General features: G+C 47.8%; 1 protein-coding gene across 5 annotated transcripts in view; it reads right to left on the reverse strand.

The window, feature by feature from the left end:
* The window catches only part of arhgap17b (Rho GTPase activating protein 17b), a 44,236-nt gene that overhangs the window by 1,963 nt on the left and 15,874 nt on the right, over positions 1-26,399 (reverse strand). The window contains exons 3-20 of one of the 5 annotated variants that reach the window (XM_056288207.1): positions 18,366-18,470; positions 17,562-17,638; positions 16,676-16,787; positions 16,374-16,450; positions 15,739-15,841; positions 14,827-14,895; positions 14,593-14,674; positions 9,574-9,701; positions 6,727-6,838; positions 6,550-6,631; positions 6,343-6,423; positions 6,141-6,248; positions 5,872-5,963; positions 4,756-4,894; positions 2,329-2,643; positions 1,420-1,541; positions 844-1,254; positions 438-489 (exon numbers count right to left, since the gene is read on the reverse strand). In XM_056288207.1, the coding sequence (XP_056144182.1) occupies positions 482-489; positions 844-1,254; positions 1,420-1,541; positions 2,329-2,643; positions 4,756-4,894; positions 5,872-5,963; positions 6,141-6,248; positions 6,343-6,423; positions 6,550-6,631; positions 6,727-6,838; positions 9,574-9,701; positions 14,593-14,674; positions 14,827-14,895; positions 15,739-15,841; positions 16,374-16,450; positions 16,676-16,787; positions 17,562-17,638; positions 18,366-18,470 (2,223 nt within the window). In that variant the 3' untranslated portion in view covers positions 438-481. Of the gene's footprint in view, positions 1-437; positions 490-843; positions 1,255-1,419; positions 1,542-2,328; positions 2,644-4,755; positions 4,895-5,871; positions 5,964-6,140; positions 6,249-6,342; positions 6,424-6,549; positions 6,632-6,726; positions 6,839-9,573; positions 9,702-14,592; positions 14,675-14,826; positions 14,896-15,738; positions 15,842-16,373; positions 16,451-16,675; positions 16,788-17,561; positions 17,639-18,365; positions 18,471-26,399 lie in introns of those variants that run through there. The other 4 variants (XM_056288208.1, XM_056288206.1, XM_056288209.1 and 1 more) reach the window with 4 other exon arrangements.

Consider the following 26,399-nt stretch of genomic DNA (forward strand, 5'->3'; position numbering starts at 1 on the left):
AATCCACACATCCAACAAATCCAAACAATTTGCAAGAAGGAGAGTTTAATGGGGGAGGGGGGGAGGGGGAGAAAGTACATAAAGTTCAATTGCATCTGAATTGCAGCAGGTTTAGCAGCAGGTAGTTGGCAGGAGATAACTGTTAGCAGCCGAAAGCCTTCCAACCTCTGCATGGGTGATGAGACATGACTCTCATGCATGTTAGTGTTTGCTGGAAAGCAGGGGTTAAGATGTTGGTTTAATGCACGAATAAATACATGCATGCATGCAACTAATGCATACATAAATGAAGGTATGCATGTTGCATGCACAGGGCATGCATACAGAGCACGCTGCAGAGAGCATTCTCAATCCTCCTCCTCCTCCTGTTTTCTCTGACAAACATGTTGCAACTGACAAGGAAGCAGGGGCAAGGCATCAGCCGCTCAGATCCTTACCATTACCTGCCTTTCAAATCTCAGCTTACAGGCAGGCCAGCGCTTCAGACATCTGCAATATTTACAGATTTCCCATCATGCGTCACATCACCACAATTACATTTGAGTGCACGAGGCACCAGAGAAGGCAGTGAAAACTGTAAAGGCCAGACCGATACGTCATTTCCTCAAAGAAAAACTGACGGAAATCACACAATACTGAGTCACAGTATTGGCAAGCGACAGGCACTGCGAGTTCAATCCCTACAACCCCTGAACAGAGAAAACATGTCATGGATCTTAATCATGTGAATTCACCAAGTTAACCTTTCTATCCAAGCCATATTACTGCCGCACAATACACATCCTTCTGAAATGAAAGGCTTTTGAGGGAGTCAGTTTGAAGGAGGCAGCGCGGCCACCGTACCTGTTATGATCTTGGAGGCGGAACTGCAGGTGCCATCTCCGTTGTCATTCATGGGCGGCTGTGGGGGCGGCGGCATGCTGGGCCTGGGACGTGGCTTGGGCGCTGGCCGGGAGGGGCGAGGAAGAGATCCAGAGTGGTAGGAGGAAACAGGGTTGGAGAGAGGTCCGTCATGCGGTGGAGTATCGGGAGGGGTGGGAGTGCTGGGAGGAGACGGCTCCAACTCCCCCTGGGTCTGGTGGGCTTGTGGAGGATGCGGAGGCGGGTGGTTGGGGGCCTGGATGGAGCTCTCTTTGCCAGAGTGCCGTCGGGGGGCGATGGGCGGCTGGTAGGGGGAGCCGGGCGTTTGGCCGGCGTGCTGCGACGCGTACGGGCTGGCTTGTTTTGGTGGGGCCGGGGCCTGCTTCTTTGTGCCTGTGGAGGACACAGTAAAAAAAAATTTTTTTTAAAAGAGTTCAAAGGTGACGTGTCTAAATGAAGATTTCTTCACGAAACGGTTTTCAGGAGCGCCGCTATAAAAACCGCGGCTTCAAAAGCAGCCGCCTCGTAAACGCTGCCTGTTTAGACCCGGTCTCTCACCTCTGCGCACCATGTGGGGACTGGGCCCCCTGGACCCGCCCTGGGAGTGGGGGGCGCCCACTGTAAGATGGGCCGAGCCGTTCCTCTGGGGTGGAGGGGTGGAGGTGAGGTCACGGGCCGGGCTATAGAGATACAAAGGACTCGAACGTTAGATGGACAACGTGCTGCTCACGTGTTCCAGTCAGCCAGCCTGTGCTTAGCGGGCGCTCATGCATAACGTTGGAAAACCACATCACGGTTTCATTCACAGTTCACGTTCAGGGTAGTGGCGTGTAGAATTAAAAACACAGATGGGCGTTATCGCATGAAACAGGAAAAAAGCAAGTGGGACATTTTGTTTCCCCACAGATAAAAGGTTGGATAAATAAAGGAGAAGAAGGTCTGCTGAGGTGGTTAAAAGCTGTTCTCCGGCGAGTCGCGTGCAAAACTCAAGAGAAAATCAATGATCAGCCGAACAAACCGCATGCCAGACGAACAGACAGGCAGGAAGGAAGGCAGACGGGGCAAGCAGGAAGTCAGGTTCACTGTGAAAATCAAAAAGCTCAATTTGGACAGTCATACTGACAAAGAGGGTGACGGCAAAAACCCCTGAAAACAAAGCAACACAACATTTCCTCTGAATGACAACGCCCTGTTATTTTATTGCCAGGAAGTGAAATGAGAGGTTGAGGACGGGAGACAATTATGATTTAGTCATGATTTATTTATGATTCATTTAGATTTATAAGCTAAAATCAGTTGCTGTTAAAACGGCAATTACAAATCCACCTCGGCGGTGAACCCGCGGACCGACAACACACGGGGACACAAGTGAAGACAAAAATTAAAGTGTGCGCGACCTGCTGATTGCTGATTGGCTGAGAGAGAGCGGTGGGGGAGGGGCACGTGTCTCGGCTCGCTCCTGCTTACCTGCTCTCCTCAGTGCTGAGCTGGGTTACAACCTGAGGCTGCACTGTAGCTACCTGGGCCCCACCAACCTGATCACCACCTCCTGCTCCACCACCGCCGCCGCCGCCACCACCACCACTACCACCACCAGCTGGGACAGGCTGCTCAACCTCTGATGCCAGGGACAGCAGCAGGGGCTGGGGCTCAGGTTGGGCAGGACCCCTGGCCTCCAGAGGGGGCAGTGGGGGTTGGAAGATGGGTGAGGTTAGCTGTGGCTGTTTTCTATTTACAGTGCCGGTTCTACGCGGAGCGGGTTCCGGCTGTTTGTAAGCAGGGCTAGGGAGGGGGTGGAGAGGGGAGAGTTCAGGAGGACATAGCACACACCATTAGAGAGAGAGAGAAGGAGAAAGAGAGAGAGAGAGAGAGATCGTAATAAAGACATCAGAGATGAAGAGATGGAGAGAGTGGCACTTTCAGAGAAGGGGAGAGAGTGACGGACACAGTCAGAGAGGGAAAATGGGATAGTCGCTGCTTTCCAAGTTGAATGAAACCCCTTTCCGTGGAGAGAAAAGGGATCAAAAGTGCACATAAAACCAAAGTACCACGTGACAGTGACCTATGAACTAGAAGAACTTTGAGCTTGACTCGTGTTCCCTTGCAACGAAAGAGGAGACAGATGCGACACCACAACAGGAAATGCAACGGAGGAAACCCACACAAAACATTAAGCCAGCAACCTACGTCATAACCTAGGCTTTAATGGAAAGTAAAGGAAGTTACACAACGGTACAAGAAATTCAAAATCAGAGACAATAATAGCAGACAAAATAAAATCAAACCAATATTGCAAAACATTTTAAAGGAATAGTTGGACATTTTTAAATTCCATCTCTTGTTTTATACTCACTGCCCAGTGCAGAGGTAGGCTTCATTTTCAGCCATGTCCTCTTGCTGGACATGCAGTCCCAGTTTTCCATTTGCACTTCAATGCAGTTAATGAGGACAAATCCAAAATCCTCATTTGTTGCAACCTCCCCAGAAAAAAAAAACACTCCACGGGTCAACCGAAGCTGACTTGATGCAAAAGAAGTTTGTCATCGCGAATTCAAGTGGTCGTTGTAAAACTGTGCAGTGGTTTTTATTGCTAAACTCCGTCTTAGCGGTTGCTTTGCTATGCCTTAATGGAGTGACTCCTGCTGGTGATCGCTTGTAGGCTGTGTTGCAGGAAGTAGCATGGCAGGAAATGACTGAAAAACTATTTACTTTATTTTTCTTTCCTATTTTTCTCCCCGGTTGTATCTGGCCAATTACCCCCCTTTTCCGAGCCGTCCCGATCTCAATCTCTGCTCCACCCCCTCTGCCAAGCCAGGGAGGGCTGCAGACTACCACATGTCTGATCTCGATCTCTGCTCCACCTCCCCTGCCAAGCTGGGGAGGGCTGCAGACTACCACATGTCTGATCTCGATCTCTGCTCCACCTCCTCTGTCGAGCCGGGGAGGGCTGCAGACTACCACATGCCTCCTCCGATACATGTGGACTCGCCAGCCGCTTCTTTTCATCTGACGGTGAGGAGTTTTGCCAGGGGGACGTAGCATGTGGGAGGATCACGCTATTCCCCCCAGTTCCCCCTCCCTCCTGAGCTCCCGGACTGACCAGAGGAGGCGCTAGTGCAGCAACCAGGACACATACCCCCATCCGGCTTCCCACTCGCAGACACGGCCACTTGTGTCTGTAGGGACACTGGCGATCCCCGTGTTGGTAGGCAACAGAACAGACCGCTACGCCACCCAGACGTCCTTATATTTAAATTTTAAAAACGACCACTCGAATACTGTACGATAGACTGCTGTGACACCATGTTTGGCTGAATGATGGAGTGCCTTTTTTGCACGGAGCAGGATTGTGGATTTGTCCGCCATTACATGCATTAAACTGCAGACTAGATACCAAGCTGGAGTTGCATGACAGTATGACGAGAAGGATGGATGACTGTGAAAATGAAACCTTCCAATGTACACCGTGAGCGGTGGCTATAAAGTAAGGAGACTCCAAAAATCCCAAACTATCCCTTTAAATATTTCCCTTTCATCAATATGCCGGGGAGACAAAAATGCTTGTTGCTTATGCTGATTACCAAGTTGAAGAGAAGGTCACAACTGAAATGATCTAAACATTACAGAACAGAACTGTAGTGCAAAAATGACACAAACAACATCCGCTTCTTTCTCGTTCATTAGAGACGGGAAACGTGGGGGGGCTACTGCTCAGCTCTAAAGTCTGGACACAGCAGCTCTTCAGTGGGTGTCTCAGTGACTGTGATGGACTCGTCAGCCACTACATAGAGGGCTGACACCGCCGTGCCCCGCGAGTCCTGCCTGCTCACTGTCCTGGGACGGGACGGCAGGGCCAGGGGCAGGCTGAGGCTGAGGTTGGGGCGGGACAGGTACCTGTCTTTACGGGGGCTGGGATTGTCCCCCTCCTGCCCCACCAGGCTGCCGGGGCGTCTCTTGTCTGGGCTGGGTTCAGGGTCTGGGGTCGCTGGGTGTGTGGGCATGACGAACATGCCCGATACGTTGAAGTCCACATCTGAAGAGAGGGGGAGAAAAAGACAAAGAGATGGGGGGGGGGTACAAAAGGAAAGGGGTGATGATTATGGCGATTAGTGATAGACTCATTCTGCACTTCAGAGTGCCGCAGGAGGTCATCGAACTTTACAACTCCTCCCTCAGTGTCAGTGAGTCGGTACTCATTAGACTGGCCCTTTGACTTATTTTACCCTGTCAGCATCTTCTTTACTCATAACTTGGTTATAATCATATTTAACTGTGAAACACTGATTTAACAATACCGTAACTCTGCAAGAATTCAATTCAATATGCAATACAATAACTGCAATAATTCAATGCGCAATACAATAACTCTGCAAGAATTCAATGTGCAATACAATAACTCTGCAATAATTCAACGTGCAATACAATAACTCTGCAATAATTCAACGTGCAATACAATAACTCTGCAATAATTCAATGTGCAACACATGGGTGTTTGTGCGGTTTGTTTCATGCTGCAGTAATACGGTATAGCTAGAGTGTTATATGCTGGAGCATGGTGCACATAGTTTACATATCTTATTCTTATTTTATATTCTATTTCTATTTTCTTATTTCTATGTTCTCAATTTTATTCATTTCTATTTTCTTGTTATTTTCTGTTTTTACTAGCATGTGAGTGTCTGTAACAGGATCCGATTTCCCCTTGGGAATGAATGATTGTGATTCTAGCACCCTTAAAACCCATACAGTTGTGTTTATAACTGTGTGCCACTCTTTCACAAAGTGCCAAAGACCAAAAAAAAAACTATTCTAGTCTTTGTTCTACTATCTGTCCTACACCACGTTTGAATATAATAACTGGCTGCTCGTTGCTAACTAAACAATGAAAGCGATACAACAAGAATGGCAATGTTCCCATCCTTTGCTTCTTATCTACACAAACCAAAAACACATGAAGAAGAAGCAGGGAGGAGAAGTGTGGTAATGAGGTAATAGCGAAAAAAGTATCACCATCGGGGAAGAACCAATCGGCGTGCTGAATTAGGGCCTCTATGATGGAGACCACATGGACTGATGTAGCTGCCGCCATCTCTGCCAGGTTCCTGGACGCAAGCACAAAGACAGACAGCAATAACATAAAGAAAGGTGTGCAGCCATCTCGGCAATGCAGCAGCAGCATCCTGTCTTTCTACGTCTAAGAGAGTCGTACCATCAACACTGAGCTCGCTCTTGCTTTGCGGGGAAACAAAGGAACATGAGCAGGAAATCAAACTTCTCACCCCTCAGGCCACAGCAGGTTGGGTCCCAGCACTATGGCAATGTTACTGGGAGTCATCTTGTTAACCTCGCTGTCTTGGGCCAGCTTAGCCAGGAACTTCACCAGATACCTGCAACACAACATGTGCCGTATCCCACACCTGCTGCAGCTGACACTTGGACAGAATGGAAATAGAATAGAACAGAATAGAATGTTGGGCTTACCTGAGGTTAGCCTTGTGGGCCTTTGGTAAACTTTCACATATCACCCACAAGGCCTGAAGCCTCTTGTCGGGGTCAGACACACTGAAACCAACCACAAAGACACACACACACAAAACGTCAGATGTGTCTTCAGCAGTCATAAGAGGTGTGTGTGTGTGTGTTTGCAGGAGGTGGAGATGGCTAAAACAGACGTGAGAATCTTCTTACTTGGAGGCTTGTATCCACTCTTCAAACAGGCCGAAGGTCATGAGCGGTTCAGGAAGTTCCCTGAGGTAGGACTTCAGGGCTCCTGAACGATTAAAAACACACAACAGAGACCGTATGAGACAACTGATGTGGACTCTGCGGGTTTCCTTTTTCATGGCATTGTAAAAGGGGCTGTACCAGCTACGGCATGGGGGTCGGAGTAGAATTCTTCCAGCTGTGAGGTGGAGCAGTCCAACGCCGCTTTGAGCTTCTTCAGCTTTGAAGCCCCAGCTGCAATTCTGAACAGACCCTGAAATGACAGTACACAGTAAAGGAGAGCGAGAGACAGTGAGAGAGAGAGAGAGAGAGAGAGAGAGAGAGAGAGAGAGATGATGAACAGACAGGTTGATAGATAGATAGATAGATAGATAGATAGATAGATAGATAGATAGATAGATAGATAGATAGATAGATAGATAGATAGATAGATAGATAGATAGATAGATAGATAGATAGATAGATAGATAGATAGATAGATAGATAGATAGATAGATAGATAGATAGATAGATAGATAGATAGATAGATAGATAGATAGATAGATAGATAGATAGATAGATAGATAGATAGATAGATAGATAGATAGATAGATAGATAGATAGATAGATAGATAGATAGATAGATAGATAGATAGATACTAGATAGATAGATGGATGGATGGATTAGATAGATAGATAGATAGATAGATAGATAGATAGATAGATAGATAGATAGATAGATAGATAGATAGATAGATAGATAGATAGATAGATAGATAGATAGATAGATAGATAGATAGATAGATAGATAGATAGATAGATAGATAGATAGATAGATAGATAGATAGATAGATAGATAGATAGATAGATAGATAGATAGATAGATAGATAGATAGATAGATACTAGATAGATAGATGGATGGATGGATTAGATAGATAGATAGATAGATAGATAGATAGATAGATAGATATATAGATAGATAGATAGATAGATAGATAGATAGATAGATAGATAGATAGATAGATAGATAGATAGATAGATAGATAGATAGATAGATAGATAGATAGATAGATAGATAGATAGATAGATAGATAGATAGATAGATAGATAGATAGATAGATAGATAGATAGATAGATAGATAGATACTAGATAGATAGATGGATGGATGGATTAGATAGATAGATAGATAGATAGATAGATAGATAGATAGATAGATAGATAGATAGATAGATAGATAGATAGATAGATAGATAGATAGATAGATAGATAGATAGATAGATAGATAGATAGATAGATAGATAGATAGATAGATAGATAGATAGATAGATAGATAGATAGATAGATAGATAGATAGATAGATAGATAGATAGATAGATAGATAGATAGATAGATAGATACTAGATAGATAGATGGATGGGTGGATTAGATAGATAGATAGATAGATAGATAGATAGATAGATAGATAGATAGATAGATAGATAGATAGATAGATAGATAGATAGATAGATAGATAGATAGATAGATAGATAGATAGATAGATAGATAGATAGATAGATAGATAGATAGATAGATAGATAGATAGATAGATAGATAGATAGATAGATAGATAGATAGATAGATAGATAGATAGATAGATAGATAGATAGATAGATAGATAGATAGATAGATAGATAGATAGATAGATAGATAGATAGATAGATAGATAGATAGATAGATAGATAGATAGATAGATAGATAGATAGATAGAGCAAGAGAGCGGGAGAGATAGACAGAGAGAGCAAGAGAGATATAAATAGATAGCGAGAGAGAGAGTGCGAGAGAGGTTTCCAGAGAGAGAGAGAGATAGATGGATGGATGGATGGATAGATAGATAGATAGATAGATAGATAGATAGATAGATAGATAGATAGATAGATAGATAGATAGATAGATAGATAGATAGATAGATAGATAGATAGATAGATAGATAGATAGATAGATAGATAGATAGATAGATAGATAGATAGATAGATAGATAGAGTAAGAGAGCGGGAGAGAGTGAGAGAGATAGACAGATAGATAGATAGATAGATAGATATAGATAGATATAGATAGCGAGAGAGAGAGGGAGGAGCACATTCTTTTTAATGATTTTGCAAGCGCTCACTGTATTTGCACCAGGTCATTTTCTCCTTTTCTGCAAGAAATTGTGACTTTTGACTGTCACTTCGTTTTCCATGACAGAGGGCTCGGCCCTGGCCCTGGCCCTGGCCCTGGCCCTGGCCCTGGCCCTGGCCCTGGCCCTGGCCCTGGCCCTGGCCCTGATCCTGGCCCTGGCCCTGGCCCTGGCCCTGGCCCTGGCCCCCCCCTGCCCACGCCCCTGCCCCTGCCGAGCCAGAGTGAAACACGCTGTGCAGCAGAGCGCTGTTCAACTTTCAAAAGGCCAGTTCAGGAGAAACCGAGGTCTACTTTCTATGCTTATATTAGTCGGGCTGTCTGGGTGAAGGTGTGAAAAGGAGAAGTTGAGAAAACAAAAGCGGTGCCACCAACCGAAGAAACCGCTACGGTACAAACCCAGACAGACTCACTGCAAAGCACGACTCCCGCTCCCGTCTCACAAGACGGGCTGAATCGGGGCCCCTCGGGGAGCCTAGTGAAACGGTTTACATTTGCATGCTGATTGCTAACAGATGCACATGCAAATCCTGCCGCCATGCACACACGCACACAAACACACACACCCACAAACACACACACACACACCCACATACACACACAGCTCTGGCTCCCCTTAGGCCCAAGGCTAACTGACCACAAGTTGGCCACAGATGGATTCAGACGGTACATGCCAAGACCCAGTGCGTCTCCAAAGCGGCCAACATTACCCGCATTTTCCACAACCTCCACCAGAGCACTGCATTATGGGTACAATCATGTCAGTCTGCACGCCGCTCCAGCAACATGGCGACCAACCCAATCAGCAAACTCTCAACTTTGGCCTACTCCTCCTCCACGACTCCGCACGTACCTCCTCCTTCATGCCTGTCTCCAGCAGCATCATGACGCAGGCCTCGAGGGGCAGGGCTATCTCCCGGTTGCTCCTCTTCAGGTGCTCTTCCAGGGCCGTGCCGAACGCTGGTTTCTCCATCCACGAGTCTGGGCGAGACAAGACACGGACATCAGCACGGCAGGAGGAAGCACACGAGTCTACTGAGAGCGAGGCGGATGGCGTGACGCCATCTTCATCAGTTAATATCTCCATCAGTTAGTCTGCCTGTCGGGCAGGCAGCCGCAAAAGGGCTTGAAAACACCAGCAGAGCCCACCCGCCCTATCTATTAACACACGAGGGCCAGTGGAAGAACAGACTGGACTTTATTTATGTTGGATTCCCCACCCCCCCCTTTTTTTTTCTCCCCAATTGTAACCGGCCAATTAGCCCCACTCTTCTGAGTCTCCGCCCCCTCTGCAGACTACCACACGCCTCCTCCGACACACGTGGAGTCGCCGGCCGCTTCTTTTCTCCTGACAGTGAGGAGTTTCGCCAGGGGGACGTAGCGCGTGGGAGGATCACGCTATTCCCCCCCCAGTTCTCCCCCCGAATAGGCGCCCCGACTGACCAGAGGAGGCGCTAAGTGCAGCGACCAGGACACATACCCACATCCGGCTTCCCACCCGCAGACACGGCCAATTGTGTCTCCGGGGACGCCCCGACCACGTAACGCGGGGATTCGACCCGGCGATCCCCAGAATAGACCGCCACGCTACCTGGATGCCCCGGTTGGTTATTGTTTCAGCCAGGCTCCTACAAAACTTGTAGCGTGTCAGTCACAAGTTTGAAAACCAACTGGTTTAACAAACCATCTCTGGTTTGTTAAACCAGAGATGGAGAGAGGTTGTGTTTGTTAAACCAGAGATGGAGAGAGGTTGTGTTTGTTAAACCAGAGATGGAGAGAGGTTGTGTTTGTTAAACCAGAGATGGAGAGAGGTTGTGTTTGTTAAACCAGAGATGGAGAGAGGTTGTGTTTGTTAAACCAGAGATGGAGAGGTTGTGTTTGTTAAACCAGAGATGGAGAGGTTGTGTTTGTTAAACCAGAGATGGAGAGAGGTTGTGTTTCTTATACCAGAGATGGAGAGAGGTTGTGTTTGTTAAACCAGAGATGGAGAGAGGTTGTGTTTGTTAAACCAGAGATGGAGAGGTTGTGTTTGTTAAACCAGAGATGGAGAGGTTGTGTTTGTTAAACCAGAGATGGAGAGAGGTTGTGTTTGTTAAACCAGAGATGGAGAGAGGTTGTGTTTCTTAAACCAGAGATGGAGAGAAGTTGTGTTTGTTAAACCAGAGATGGAGAGAGGCTGTGTTTGTTAAACCAGAGATGGAGAGAGGTTGTGTTTGTTAAACCAGAGATGGAGAGGTTGTGTTTGTTAAACCAGAGATGGAGAGAGGTTGTGTTTGTTAAACCAGAGATGGAGAGAGGTTGTGTTTGTTAAACCAGAGATGGAGAGAGGTTGTGTTTGTTAAACCAGAGATGGAGAGAGGTTGTGTTTCTTAAACCAGAGATGGAGAGAAGTTGTGTTTGTTAAACCAGAGATGGAGAGAGGCTGTGTTTGTTAAACCAGAGATGGAGAGAGGTTGTGTTTGTTAAACCAGAGATGGAGAGGTTGTGTTTGTTAAACCAGAGATGGAGAGAGGTTGTGTTTGTTAAACCAGAGATGGAGAGAGGTTGTGTTTGTTAAACCAGAGATGGAGAGGTTGTGTTTGTTAAACCAGAGATGGAGAGAGGTTGTGTTTGTTAAACCAGAGATGGAGAGAGGTTGTGTTTGTTAAACCAGAGATGGAGAGGTTGTGTTTGTTAAACCAGAGATGGAGAGAGGTTGTGTTTGTTAAACCAGAGATGGAGAGAGGTTGTGTTTGTTAAACCAGAGATGGAGAGAGGTTGTGTTTGTTAAACCAGAGATGGAGAGGTTGTGTTTGTTAAACCAGAGATGGAGAGGTTGTGTTTGTTAAACCAGAGATGGAGAGAGGTTGTGTTTGTTAAACCAGAGATGGAGAGAGGTTGTGTTTGTTAAACCAGAGATGGAGAGAGGTTGTGTTTGTTAAACCAGAGATGGAGAGAGGTTGTGTTTGTTAAACCAGAGATGGAGAGGTTGTGTTTGTTAAACCAGAGATGGAGAGAGGTTGTGTTTGTTAAACCAGAGATGGAGAGAGGTTGTGTTTGTTAAACCAGAGATGGAGAGAGGTTGTGTTTGTTAAACCAGAGATGGAGAGAGGTTGTGTTTGTTAAACCAGAGATGGAGAGAGGTTGTGTTTGTTAAACCAGAGATGGAGAGAGGTTGTGTTTGTTAAACCAGAGATGGAGAGAGGCTGTGTTTGTTAAACCAGAGATGGAGAGGTTGTGTTTGTTAAACCAGAGATGGAGAGGTTGTGTTTGTTATACCAGAGATGGAGAGAGGTTGTGTTTGTTAAACCAGAGATGGAGAGGTTGTGTTTCTTATACCAGAGATGGAGAGAGGTTGTGTTTGTTAAACCAGAGATGGAGAGAGGTTGTGTTTCTTATACCAGAGATGGAGAGAGGTTGTGTTTGTTAAACCAGAGATGGAGAGGTTGTGTTTGTTAAACCAGAGATGGAGAGAGGTTGTGTTTGTTAAACCAGAGATGGAGAGAGGTTGTGTTTGTTAAACCAGAGATGGAGAGAGGTTGTGTTTGTTAAACCAGAGATGGAGAGAGGCTGTGTTTGTTAAACCAGAGATGGAGAGGTTGTGTTTGTTAAACCAGAGATGGAGAGGTTGTGTTTGTTATACCAGAGATGGAGAGAGGTTGTGTTTGTTAAACCAGAGATGGAGAGGTTGTGTTTCTTATACCAGAGATGGAGAGAGGTTGTGTTTGTTAAACCAGAGATGGAGAGAGGTTGTGTTTCTTATACCAGAGATGGAGAGAGGTTGTGTTTGTTAAACCAGAGATGGAGAGGTTGTGTTTGTTAAACCAGAGATGGAGAGGTTGTGTTTGTTAAACCAGAGATGGAGAGGTTGTGTTTGTTATACCAGAGATGGAGAGAGGTTGTGTTTGTTAAACCAGAGATGGAGAGGTTGTGTTTGTTAAACCAGAGATGGAGAGGTTGTGTTTGTTAAACCAGAGATGGAGAGGTTGTGTTTGTTATACCAGAGATGGAGAGAGGTTGTGTTTGTTAAACCAGAGATGGAGAGGTTGTGTTTGTTAAACCAGAGATGGAGAGAGGTTGTGTTTCTTATACCAGAGATGGAGAGAGGTTGTGTTTGTTAAACCAGAGATGGAGAGAGGTTGTGTTTGTTAAACCAGAGATGGAGAGAGGTTGTGTTTGTTAAACCAGAGATGGAGAGAGGTTGTGTTTGTTAAACCAGAGATGGAGAGAGGTTGTGTTTGTTAAACCAGAGATGGAGAGAGGTTGTGTTTGTTAAACCAGAGATGGAGAGAGGCTGTGTTTGTTAAACCAGAGATGGAGAGGTTGTGTTTGTTAAACCAGAGATGGAGAGGTTGTGTTTGTTATACCAGAGATGGAGAGAGGTTGTGTTTGTTAAACCAGAGATGGAGAGGTTGTGTTTCTTATACCAGAGATGGAGAGAGGTTGTGTTTGTTAAACCAGAGATGGAGAGAGGTTGTGTTTCTTATACCAGAGATGGAGAGAGGTTGTGTTTGTTAAACCAGAGATGGAGAGGTTGTGTTTGTTAAACCAGAGATGGAGAGAGGTTGTGTTTGTTAAACCAGAGATGGAGAGAGGTTGTGTTTGTTAAATCAGAGATGGAGAGAGGTTGTGTTTGTTAAACCAGAGATGGAGAGAGGTTGTGTTTGTTATACCAGAGATGGAGAGAGGTTGTGTTTGTTAAACCAGAGATGGAGAGGTTGTGTTTGTTAAACCAGAGATGGAGAGGTTGTGTTTGTTAAACCAGAGATGGAGAGAGGTTGTGTTTGTTAAACCAGAGATGGAGAGAGGTTGTGTTTGTTAAACCAGAGATGGAGAGAGGTTGTGTTTGTTAAACCAGAGATGGAGAGGTTGTGTTTGTTAAACCAGAGATGGAGAGAGGTTGTGTTTGTTAAACCAGAGATGGAGAGAGGTTGTGTTTGTTAAACCAGAGATGGAGAGAGGTTGTGTTTGTTAAACCAGAGATGGAGAGGTTGTGTTTGTTAAACCAGAGATGGAGAGAGGTTGTGTTTGTTAAACCAGAGATGGAGAGAAGTTGTGTTTGTTAAACCAGAGATGGAGAGGTTGTGTTTGTTAAACCAGAGATGGAGAGGTTGTGTTTGTTAAACCAGAGATGGAGAGGTTGTGTTTGTTAAACCAGAGATGGAGAGAGGTTGTGTTTGTTAAACCAGAGATGGAGAGGTTGTGTTTGTTAAACCAGAGATGGAGAGAGGTTGTGTTTGTTAAACCAGAGATGGAGAGGTTGTGTTTGTTAAACCAGAGATGGAGAGAGGTTGTGTTTGTTAAACCAGAGATGGAGAGAGGTTGTGTTTGTTAAACCAGAGATGGAGAGGTTGTGTTCGTTAAACCAGAGATGGAGAGGTTGTGTTTGTTAAACCAGAGATGGAGAGGTTGTGTTTGTTAAACCAGAGATGGAGAGAGGTTGTGTTTGTTAAACCAGAGATGGAGAGAGGTTGTGTTTGTTAAACCAGAGATGGAGAGAGGTTGTGTTTGTTAAACCAGAGATGGAGAGAGGTTGTGTTTGTTAAACCAGAGATGGAGAGAGGTTGTGTTTGTTAAACCAGAGATGGAGAGAGGTTGTGTTTGTTAAACCAGAGATGGAGAGGTTGTGTTTGTTAAACCAGAGATGGAGAGAGGTTGTGTTTGTTAAACCAGAGATGGAGAGAGGTTGTGTTTGTTAAACCAGAGATGGAGAGAGGTTGTGTTTGTTAAACCAGAGATGGAGAGAGGTTGTGTTTGTTAAACCAGAGATGGAGAGGTTGTGTTTGTTAAACCAGAGATGGAGAGAGGCTGTGTTTTGTGCGGTGTGTTGTATGCACAGTTGTATGTGTGTTGTATGCACAGTTGTATGTGTGTTGTATGCACAGTTGTGTACCTTGCTGTAACTGGATGGTGGGGATAGCTGCCTCTAAAGCCTGCAGAGACCTCCTGTGGTAGTCTGCCTGCGCTTCTAACAACTGGCAGTCATGCACGCACACACACACACCCACACACACACACACACACACACATTTTTTACCAGGATTTATGTCAGGGTATAGTTGCCGTAATGAAACGCACAACATTTGCATGTCACGACGCACTTGGAGGGCGTTGGTATGACACCCACCATGAGGTAATAGCGTGCGTAGTCCCCCTCTTTGGAAGCGAAGTTGTACATGTCTGCAGAGAGCTGGTCCTGTGGCGGGGAGACGCACAACACACGCCCCGGGTCAACAAGAGTACAACCTGAAATCCCCTCTCCTGTTTCAGGAAGTCATTTTTTAATAAGGATCCCGATGACAAAACAATGACCCCCGAACTGAACGAGCCGTAGAGCGAGCGATGCCCCGTCCGAGCCCCTGCTACAATGCCCCCCCCTGTTCAGTCTCTTCATCAGGTATTATCCCAAACTGATGAGGAGGCCCCAGCTGGGAGGCACGGCCTTTGGTTTTAAACTCCACTCTGGTGTACGTATGCCGTTCCTACCCCCCCCCCCACCACCACCAAGGTCAGACAGCTCTCTCCTGTATTCCCTAGGAAAAATACTACCTTCCCGAGTACAAAACAAACAACCAAGAAGTACTGCAGGAATAAACGCAGTAAAAAGTAATATACCTTCTTCTCAACGTAATGATTGTGCTACTTTTTGGGTGGGGGGGGGATTTTCCCCCCTTTTTCTCCCCAATTGTATCCGGCCAATTACCCCACTCTTATGAGCCGTCCTGGTCGCTGCTCCACCCACTCTGCCGATCCGGGGACGGCTGCAGACTCACCTGAAAGTGAGGCGTTTCACCAGGGGGACGTAGCGCGTGGGAGGATCACGCTATTTCCCCCCCCCCGAACAGGTGCCTCCCCGACCGACCAGAGGAGGCGCTAGTGCAGCGGCCAGGACACATACCCACATCCGGCTCCCCACCCGCAGACACGGCCAATTGTGTCTGTAGGGACGCCCGACCGAGCCGGAGGTAACACGAGGATTTGACCCGGTGACCCCCGTGCCGGTAGGCAGCGGAATAGAGCACTATGCGGTTTCCTTTACCTTGCATATTTCAACTTTATTGAGCGCCTCGTCCATCTCATCTTTGAGAGAATCGGTCTTAGCTGCCATGGCCTGGTTGTTGGATTTCGTGGCCTGATACCACCTGTGGGCAAAAAAACACAATTTAGACAAATTTGTGCGTCAACAGTGAGAAAAAAAAAATTGATTGAAAATATTTTCTTGACGACTACATCCCAAATCGCTGCAACGAATGCAACCTTTTCATCAGATGGCAGACATTACACAATCCGGTCGCTACGGCTTCAAAACGTACGGCGGAAACAGGCGCAAGGGGTCTGCGACTGAGTGCAAAAAGACGGCTGCTTTCCGGAGCTCAGCGAAGCCGCAAAGCATCCGACACAACACTCCGGTATTACAGAGGCTCGGCGTTTTCGGTTTATACAGGTTTTCACCAAAAAAGACCCGATTTTTACACTGATTTCCACCCGGACGTTACGTTTCCACGGATCCAAGAGTTGTTCCTGTTCGTGTGAGGTTGTGTAACAGTGCCCTCTTGTGGCGAAATTCGGCATGCCGGATGGCTTTGAGAAATAAAAACCGAAAACGCTGAGCCTCGAGTGTTATACACGCTAGGCACGTTTCTATAGATACGCGCTGTATATGAACTACCGTACCTGGCCTTGGCTGAATCGTAGTCGAGGACCAGCTTGGCCAGTTGCTTCCTCTGTCTCAGTATGTTGGGAATGTCCACCTGCGATATGAACAACCACGTTGCAGCACGTGACCACATGTGCACAACCTCTCTCAGTCTGAGTAATGCAAGCTGAAAATAGTCTAGTGGAAAACAGTCTTGTAGTTAAAATTACACAGTACGCAAAACAATTGAAATAAGGAGGGACTTCCTGTACGTTTCGACACACTGCAGTCCGCGGCGGTAGCGCCACCAAATGATTTCTGTGTCTTTGTCCCTTTTTACCTCCGCTAGCTGGTTCAGAGGATCCAGGATGTCTCTTTCGATTTGCATCTCGTGCTGCATCAGTTCGGAGGCAAGCCTGCTCTCCGCTTCGCCGCACACATCCATCATCTTGCTGCTCACGCCGACACAAATACACACACGGAAAGACACACAGGCAAGTTCACAGACGCACACGCCGACGCACACACACGGGGGGGGGGGGGGGCAGCGTTCGAATGTGGAAGTGAAACATTCACCGGGATGAGAATAATGCTCAGGGTAAAGGGCCCCGAAGAGAGGCCGTGTGTGTGACCCCTAATATCCCTTTAAACTCCAGCAATGCGTTTCCATATGCTACGATATGCTAATTGCTAACTCTCCTGTAAGTCTTATCGGGGGAAACAACAATAGACACCTGTTTTTGGGGGGGATTTCCCCCCCCCTTTATCTCCCCAATTGTATCTGGCCAATTACCCCACTCTCCCGAGATGTCCCGGTCGCTGCTCCTACCCCCTCTGCCGATCCGGGGAGGGCTGCCCACCTTCCTCCCACACATGTGGAGTCGCCGGCCGCTTCGTTTCACCTGACAGTGAGGAGCTTCGCCGGGGGGGACGTACCACGTGGGAGGATCACGCTATTCCCTCCAGTTCCCCCCTGAACAGGTGCCCCGACCGACCAGAGGAGGCGCTAGTGCAGTGACCGGGACACGTACCCACATCCGGCTTCCCACCCGCAGACACGGCCAATTGTGTCTGCAGGGACGCCCGACCAAGCCGGAGGCAACGCGGGGATTCGAACCGGCGATCCCCGTGTTGATAGGCAACGGAATAGGCCGCCACGCCACCCGGACGCCCTCAACAATAAACACTTCTATCAAGGACGTGTCCCGGACGTGTTCCCCACTCACCCGATCAGACTCTCGTCCCCGAGCTGGCTGCCTCCGTCCTGCATGGCCTGGCACAGCGCCGTCAATGGCAGCTTTTTCTGTGGCGAGAGAAACAGCAGCGAAACAACGTTTAAAACAGCAACACACGAAGAGAAGAAAGAGCGCTGAACAAATTCAGTCTGTCCGTGACACGGCATTGGTGGGGTTATCCATCACAGTTACAACCGCAACGAAGATAAACGGCACCAAAGCTGTGTTGGACACAGCACATAGCCAAGCTCCACGGAGATTTGACAGATTCATGGGCTGTGTGTGTGTGTGTGTGTGTGTGTGTGTGTGTGTGTGTGTGTGTGTGTGTGTGTGTGTGTGTGTGTGTGTGTGTGTGTGTGTGTGTGTGTGTGTGTGTGTGTGTGTGTGTGTGTGTGTGTGTCTGGGTGGGGTGACGGTAGCAGTGATAGTGTAGAGATGGGCAGGTGTCCAACACTGATTATATTTCTCCGGCCTCCAACAACAATGAGCTAACGTGCTTGTTTTTTTGTTCTTTTCTTTTTTTAACAGCATAATTCTCAACTGACAGAACCGACACCGGCGGCTGGGGAAAGCCCGCACCCTGACCCCTCTTTGATGATCCACGCCGTGCAGCACGCCGCCAACATTCTGTGGCACTACGATGAGATAAGCGTTGACGAGATCGTGTGCATGCAGTGTTTTCGGGGTGCGGTACGTTTTGGGTTCGTTTCCCAGAGATGACATGAGGATGGGGGAGGATGGATGAGGGGAGGAGGGGCGGGGGGAGGAGGGGCGGGCGGCGGCAGAACTTCTTACGTGTCTCTTCTCCGTGTCTGTGCCGAGTTGACCCTGTAGACATGACACCAGCTTCTTGTGGGCGTTATGCGACACCAGTCGCACCAGCTCCATCCGCCTCTCAATCTGTGGATACACACCCACCCGCGCACACACACACACACACACACACACACACACACACACACACAACACAGACAGGGCGACGTGAACACGGGACTCGAACGCGAGCCAAAACACAACCGCGTGACAAGTGAGCCGAGTCGTACGAGCGGATTTACAGCGAGGCTTCTGTTGCACGTTAAGGCGTCGCACAACCCAGCGGCACACACGCGTCTGAAACCAGCCGGGTGAACGCAGCAAGTCAGAACAGCGCCATCCTACTCTTGTTATAGAAAACTATAACAACTATAACTATCGGGCCTGGTGTGGTGCGATGTCGGACTCTCTGACAGCCAGATGGAAGAGGTGTCGGGGCAAATAACGTCTACTGATGGATCGTGGTCTGCACTGGCAGCTGGGGGAAAAAAAAACCCTTATTGCTTCAACATGCCCGTGGTGGTGGCCGTGGTGTGGTTTAGCCTCGGCTGGAAGCGGCGGGGGGGGGGGGGGTCATGGGAGAGCAGACCTTCTGTTAGTAGGGAGGCTGAAGAGCGATTAGCCTCAGGTGATCTTAAGTGACAACCTATGCTTTATATACCAGAGAAGCTGGGCCCTGGGCTGACTGAATCGGGGGGGGGGGGGGAGAGTGAGGGACAGAGGGGGAGCGAGGGGGAGGGGGAGAGAGATGGGGAGGGGGAGGGAGAGAGAGAGAGGGAGAGCGAGGAAGAAGGATGGAGAGAGAGGGGAGGAGACAGGGAGAGGTAGAGTGAGGGACAGAGGGAGAGAGAGGGGGAAAACGAGGGAGAGGGAGCGAGGGGGAGGGAGAGAGCGAGAGGGGGAGAGGGAGAGTGAGGGATAGAGGGAGAGAGAGGGGGAAAGCGAGGGAAAGGGGGAGCGAGGGAGAGAGGGGGGAGAGCGAGGAAGAAGGACGGAGAGAGAGGGGGAAAACGAGGGAGAGGGAGCGAGGGGGAGAGGGAGAGCGAGGGAGAAGGGGGGAGGGGGGGGAGAGAGCGAGAGGGGGAGAGGGAGAGTGAGGGACAGAGGGAGAGAGAGGGGGAAAGCGAGGGAGAGGGGGAGCGAGGGAGAGAGGGGGGAGAGCGAGGAAGAAGGACGGAGAAAGAGGGGGGAAACGAGGGAGAGGGAGCGAGGGGGAGGGAGAGAGAGAGAGGGGGAGAGGGAGAGCGAGGGAGAAGGGGGGAGGGGGGGGGAAGAGGGGGAGAGAGACAGAGAGCTCCAGCACCTGAGCACACCGGCCTGTGTGAGTGAGCGACATCACAAACGGAGAAACTGTAAAAAAAAACCTGTGTTCTGCCGAAACAGCGTCCATCTTTCCACCCCGGACCCTCCCACTGGCTACAGTCCTTCCACAATACCTTTATACCCCGAGGTACACCACTGGGGGAGGTGGATGATGAGTTTGGCGTGGGGCTGAATTTGTGCCACAGGGTTTCAAACTCCACGTTGTACCGATTACAACACAATTGGTAGTGTATGCTGTTGACGCAGCCTGTAGCCAATAATAATAATGATAATAATGATAATAATAATAATAATACATGTTATCTGTGGGCGCCTTTCAGAGCACTCAAGGACACCTTACAGAACACAGTAAAAAAACAAGCGGCGCTGTATCAGACAGCATAAAATCAACACAAAGCAGGGTAGACAATAAAAAGTTAACGCAACAGCTAAGTATAAAAATGAGCATTTTGTAAAAGCTAATTAGAGCAACAAATTTCCAATATGGCCAAAGTGAACTGAAACAGCGGCTACAGATGTGACTGTCGAGTTACGATAACTCACACACAGAAATACACGGACACACGTGAGACGAGACGTTTGATGTATAAGTGTGTACTTCCACTTCCCGTTCCACTATAAACAACCATCTAAAGATGTCAAGGGCCTCCAAAGGCCCCTAATTTGCTGTCAGACCCCCACCCTGCTCTTGCTCTCCACAGCACACTTTATCTGGCCTTATTCTCTTATCACCGTGGACTCCGCTCTCTCCCTGACACTCCCGCCTTCTTCTTCTTCTTCTTCCCCCCCTCTCTCTCTCTCTCTCGCAGCTGTTGCTCTATGCCAGACCACAGCTGGATCCAGGCCTCCTTGCCTGGATCCAATTGCTTCTCTCACCGTCCAACTGATCCCTTCCTTTGATTAATGCATGGTAAGCCAGCTCTGTCTAACAGTGACTCAATTGGATCCAGACCTGCGGTACTTGGTGCCAAGGCAGAGTGGAGTGCGATGGAGCCCGGGCTAGGGGAAGCTAGCGCTGTGCTGCAGACCGAATACAACAGGTGGTGCGGAAAGACCATTTTCAATGTGTGCATGTATATCAAAAATGCAAATACCCGCGGGACGCAGACCGAGAACATGAAATTATTTGGGCAGGGCGTCCAGGGCCGGGCGCCAGAGGAAAGGAAGGGTGTGTGTGAGGAGTCCAATGCAAACAGAAAAAAAAAGCAAGTGAACAAAATATCGCACGCTCCTTAAAATTTACTGATAACCACGTAGCTATGTCTTCAAAACTTCAATGAAGTTGTGGTGACCCACATCTATATAACGAGAGACATTCACCTAAGAGGACAGTGTACCTTTAAGGGAAGAGGCGAGGGGTCAGATAATGCACTTCCGCTTCCGGTTCACAGTTCAGTTCAGTGTCGTTATCGAACATATGACATGCAAAGTTGGAGCTAGTAAACTACCTCGACTGCGTCTACTCTCACGTCTCCTGTCTCGTTGTTTTCTAACTCCACATAGTATACATTAAGGCGGCAGTAGACAACTTTCTTGCTTTAACTTATCATCGTGAAGTAAATGTTGATTGCACAGTGGAAGTGATGTCTGATTGCACAGTGACGAGCCGCTGTCAAGGCGGCCCAGCGTATCACCGGTACCCAGCTCCAGGCCATAAAAGACATTTATCACAAACGCTGCCTTCGAAAGGGTCTGAGCATCAGCAGAGACCCCACCCACCCCAACCATGGACTGTTCTCCCCCCTGCGCTCTGGGAGGCGCTACAGGAGCCTCAGAGCCCGCACTACCAGGCTCAAAAACAGCTTCTTTCTCCAAGCTGTTGCCCACCTGAACCTGGCTACCCACTGAATGTCTGTAGATATCTTTAAATATTTTGTACTCCAGCTCTCTTTTAACTTATTTTTAGCTTTTGGTCTTCATGTGTGTATATCTTATACTGCGTTTGCTGTGTTTGTCTGTCTGTCTTGCACTGTTTGGTGAAGCCACGGCCCTCATTTCATTTTTAACATGTGCCCGCACATTGTTTTTAATGACAATAAATTGAATTGAATTGAACTGAATAATGCCTATAGAATAATGACATCAACAGTGTTTGGTTCCTATAAGCCTCACTTTCAGGCTTACAGGGCCAAATTCTGTCTGCCACGGGGTACGATCTCATGAGAAAATGAAGGCTCGATTTACAGAACACAGGAAGTGCGTCAACCATTGCACAACCAAAATAGGAAGAGGATAGTGCTTTTGTTCTCCCCGATAGCTGTCGGTAGATATTCCCAGTAGTGGAAATGGCGGATGGTGGAACAACTTCAGTGAGAGTGGAAACTCTGCCCAGCAAGAGAAAAACAATCCCGTTGACGGAGGAGGCAAAGAAGGTGAAGAGGGGGAGCGATAGAAACAGAGGTAAAACAAGAGTGAACCTCTGATGGGCATTTACTCGATGGAATGAGCTCCGGTGTTGTATCGAACTCTGTTTCCCCATCGAGATCTGCTTCCCCCTAGCCAGACAACAGCATTTGCATGGAAACAGGTTAGCTATCGGTTATGATTAGGTTAAGGTGTTAGGTTAGGCTTAGGGTTAGGTGAGGTTAGGTTCAGGTTAATCAAGCGTCCCAGTGTTGTATCAAACACCGTTTCCCCATCAAGATCTGTTTCCCATAGCCAGACAACAGCATTTGCATGGAAACAGGTTAGCTATTGGTTGCTATTAGGTTAAGGTAAGTGGTAGGTTAAGGTTAGGTTTAGATTGGGGTTAGGTTAAGGTTAGGTTTAGATTGGGGTTAGGTTAAGGTTAGGTTAAGGTTAGGTTTAGATTGGGGTTAGGTTAAGGTTAGGTTAAAGTTAGGTTTAGATTGGGGTTAGGTTAAGGTTAGGTTTAGGTTGGGGTTAGGTTAAGGTTAGGTTAAGGTTAGGTTTAGGTCGGGGTTAGGTTAAGGTTAGGTTAAAGTTAGGTTTAGATTGGGGTTAGGTTAAGGTTAGGTTAAAGTTAGGTTTAGATTGGGGTTAGGTTAAGGTTAGGTTTAGGTTGGGGTTAGGTTAAGGTTAGGTTAAGGTTAGGTTTAGGTCGGGGTTAGGTTAAGGTTAGGTTAAAGTTAGGTTTAGATTGGGGTTAGGTTAAGGTTAGGTTAAGGTTAGGTTTAGGTTGGGGTTAGGTTAAGGTTAGGTTTAGGTTGGGGTTAGGTTAAGGTTAGGTTAAGGTTAGGTTTAGGTTGGGGTTAGGTTAAGTTTGGGTTAGGTTAAGGTTAGGTTTAGGTTGGGGTTAGGTTAAGGTTAATCAAGTGTTCCGGTGTTGTATTGAACTCTGGCTAGGGGGAAACAGATCTCGACGGGGAAACAGAGTTCAATATAACACCGGGGAATTGAGACGCTTCCAAACTGACATTCAGTTGTCATTCTTTCTACTGGATCAGTAAGAAACACAACCTGCCTACTTATTAATACTACGGGATGTTTTATTCTGCCTTTATCATAGCACTGAGGTCAGGATTTCGAGTTCAAACTGGGATTCTTACGGTTGTTTCATGATTTGGACAGGAGCCAGGCTGGTTGTCTTCGTGATAGCGGCACAAACAATAAAAACACTTGGAAACGCTGGGGGGGGGGGTTGAAAAGTGGCCTATGGCCACTTTAATCAAGAGAGACATGATGACATCATCATCAAAGAAGCTTGAATCAGCTCATCTGGATACAATGTTTATTGACATAAATGTTTCATCACTCAACTGACCTCTTCAGATGTCCCCGCCCTTATAAACAATACAGTTGCATAACGGCTGAAACCAAAGACCCGCTTCATATGCAAATATGGGTGTGGCCATTAACTAGAGTTATAATGGCCATGTGTACTATTCACAGAGGATTAGGAAATGTTTGCAATCACAGCATTGTAAGATGGTGACAGATGTACTCTTAGCCCCCCCCCCCCCCCCAGTTCAGGGATGGTCGTTCACTCTTAACATAGATGGCCTCTTTGACTCCCCATTCAAACCATCGTTCCTCCCTATCAAGGATGTGCACATCCTCGTCCCTGAACCGGGGGGGGGGCTGTTTATTTGTTTATTTATCAGAATCCCCATTAGCTGTGCCCTAGAGCACCGCTAGTCTGTCGCCATCTTACAATGATGTGATTGCAAACATTCCCAAATCCTCTGGGAATAGTACACACGACCATTGAGACTTTAGTTAACGGTCACACCCACATTTGCATACGAAACTGGTCGTTGGTTTCGGCCGTTACGCCACTGTATCGTTTACAAGGGTGGGGACACCTGCAGTCAGTTGAGAGTGAAGAGGTCACTTACGCCCCTTTTCCACTACATGGTACCGGCTCAAACTTGACTCGACTTTTCCGTTTTCCGTCACTGGAGAGTACCGGCATTTTGGCAACTGTCACCACTTTTCTGGTACCACCTGCGCGGAGGTTCCAAAAACAACTGGGGCGGGTACCAAAATCAGTGCAGACCAGCTACACTGGGGGGTGCTGTTATGGTCATGGAAAACGACACTCTGCGAGTCGAGTCGAGCCGAGCCGAGCCGAGCCGGTACCATGTGGTGGAAAAGGGGCATTAGATGAGTGATGAAACACGTCCGTCAATAAACCTTGTGTCCAGATGAGCTGATTCACCCTTCTTTGATCTCCTTACCTGGAGTATGGAGCGTGCATCAAGACACGATGACGTTATCGGTCTGGATATTTTTTCTGGAAATGCACGTACGTGTTTACAGGCTTGATTACATTATTGGGGCTTTGTTACATTCGCGGCCCGTTGATAGGCTGCACATTTTATCACATTGAGACAAGATAATGACACACTGGAATACTAACTAGCATTTTGTTAACGAGACACTTAGCAGCAAAGTGCTGATTAGACCGAGCCAACGGCTCAATGGCCAGACAGAGATGAGCATAAATCTGTCGCTACAAAGGAGCCGCGGGGGGACGGAAAGAGAGGGCCCTGGGTTAAAATGTCGGAGGACACAGAAGACGCCGCAGAAGCGTCAAACCCTAACGGACTAAAGCGGCCACTCGGTGGGCGCTTCTGATGCACAACCGCGCCGTCTTGACGCGTGAGCCGAGGTCCCAGAGGGAGGTTCGTCCTGCGCTGAATCACAGTTTACGAGGAAACAGACACGTGCATGTGCAAACACAGACTAGGAAAGTCATAGCAGGGTGTCGAAGAGAATAGAAATCACTCAGAATCAAAGAACCTTGAATCAGTTCGTCGGGACTCCACGTTTACTGAGAGGAACGTCGTGTCCAGACGAACTGACTCGACGTTCTTCGACTTTCTTACCTGGATTACCGAGCATGCATCGAGACAACAGAGCAGAAAGTTACTGCCTGGTGGTGGCCAGGAAATAGTCTTTTGTTTGCTTAAAACAACAAAATGCCCAGATGGTAAGCAGACACACACACACACACACACACACACACACACACACACACACACACACACACACACACACACACACACACACACGCCATGTATAAACACATATACAATTAAAGACTTAACAGGTCATTCTTTCCCCCTGCCTCTCCGGTTCAGGAACTGCCCAAAAGCCTTACTGGCCTGTAACTACCTATTTTTTGTCCAGATGACTCAGACTGCCAATGAAAACAGTGGACAAAGGAGGCTGGTGACCTTTGACCTCTCACAACAGAGAAATGTGGAACATCCAGTGTGGCTTTGGGTCCTCTGGCTTGCTGCTGCTTTGGGGGGCTGGATAGCAGATGGACTCATAGGCTTGCTGGTTGACTGACTGGCTGGCTGGCTGGCTGGCTGGCTGGCTGGCTGACTGGCTGGCTGGCTGGTTGACTGACTGGCTGGCTGGCTGGCTGGCTGGCTGGCTGGCTGGCTGACTGCTTAACTGGCTGACCTTGTTGGCATGCTGGCTGGTTAGCTGGCTAGCCGGCTGCTGACAGCGCAGAAAGATGATTCAAAAGCAGCTGGGCTCCAAAAAAGGCAGTACTTTATAGTCGGCGGAGAGGTTTTACCCATGATTCACACCAGGACGCTATCTGTCTCGCCCACCAGCTGGCTGGCTGACACACCGACTCCCACGGTCAGATGTGCCGTGCTGGGGTCAGCCCGCCGACTGGGAGGTCTCTGCAGCGCCGTAGAGGAACACGAAAACACGAGACGCCCAACCCGCAGCGTTCCCCAAAATGTGAGGCCAGGCCAGCAGCCATGTGAGCCAGTCTGACGGCTCCTCTCAGCCGTCCCCCTCCGCAGCCGGGCCAGGACTTGTCCAAACAAATGTAACTCCCCAGGCTGTGCTTAAGACTATGGAAAGCTGGAAGGGACAGGCTTCTGATGAACTGGTGAAATCAAAGTGCTCGTATTTCATCGCAAGACGGAGATTAGGGAAAACAGGGAGCGGGAATGATGTAAAAGATAGACTGGGCCTTTTTTTTTTTTTGCTTGTTTGGAAAATGAGTCAAGCTTCTTTAATCTAAAAAAAACAACTAAGATGATTAAATGAAAAGGCTATTATCTACTTCCTAGAGAGAGAGCGAGGGCGAGAGAGAGACAGACAGACAGACAGAGAAGAGAAGAGGGAGAGAGACAGAGGAGACACAGACAGACATACAAAGAGAGAGCGAGACAGACAGAAAGACAGAGAAGACAGACAGACAGACAGACAGACAGATAAAGAGAGAGCGAGAGAGAGACAGAGAAGAGACAGAAGACA

Source organism: Lampris incognitus, chromosome 10 (assembly GCF_029633865.1).
Source record: "Lampris incognitus isolate fLamInc1 chromosome 10, fLamInc1.hap2, whole genome shotgun sequence".
Classification (NCBI taxonomy): Eukaryota; Metazoa; Chordata; class Actinopteri; order Lampriformes; family Lampridae; genus Lampris; species Lampris incognitus.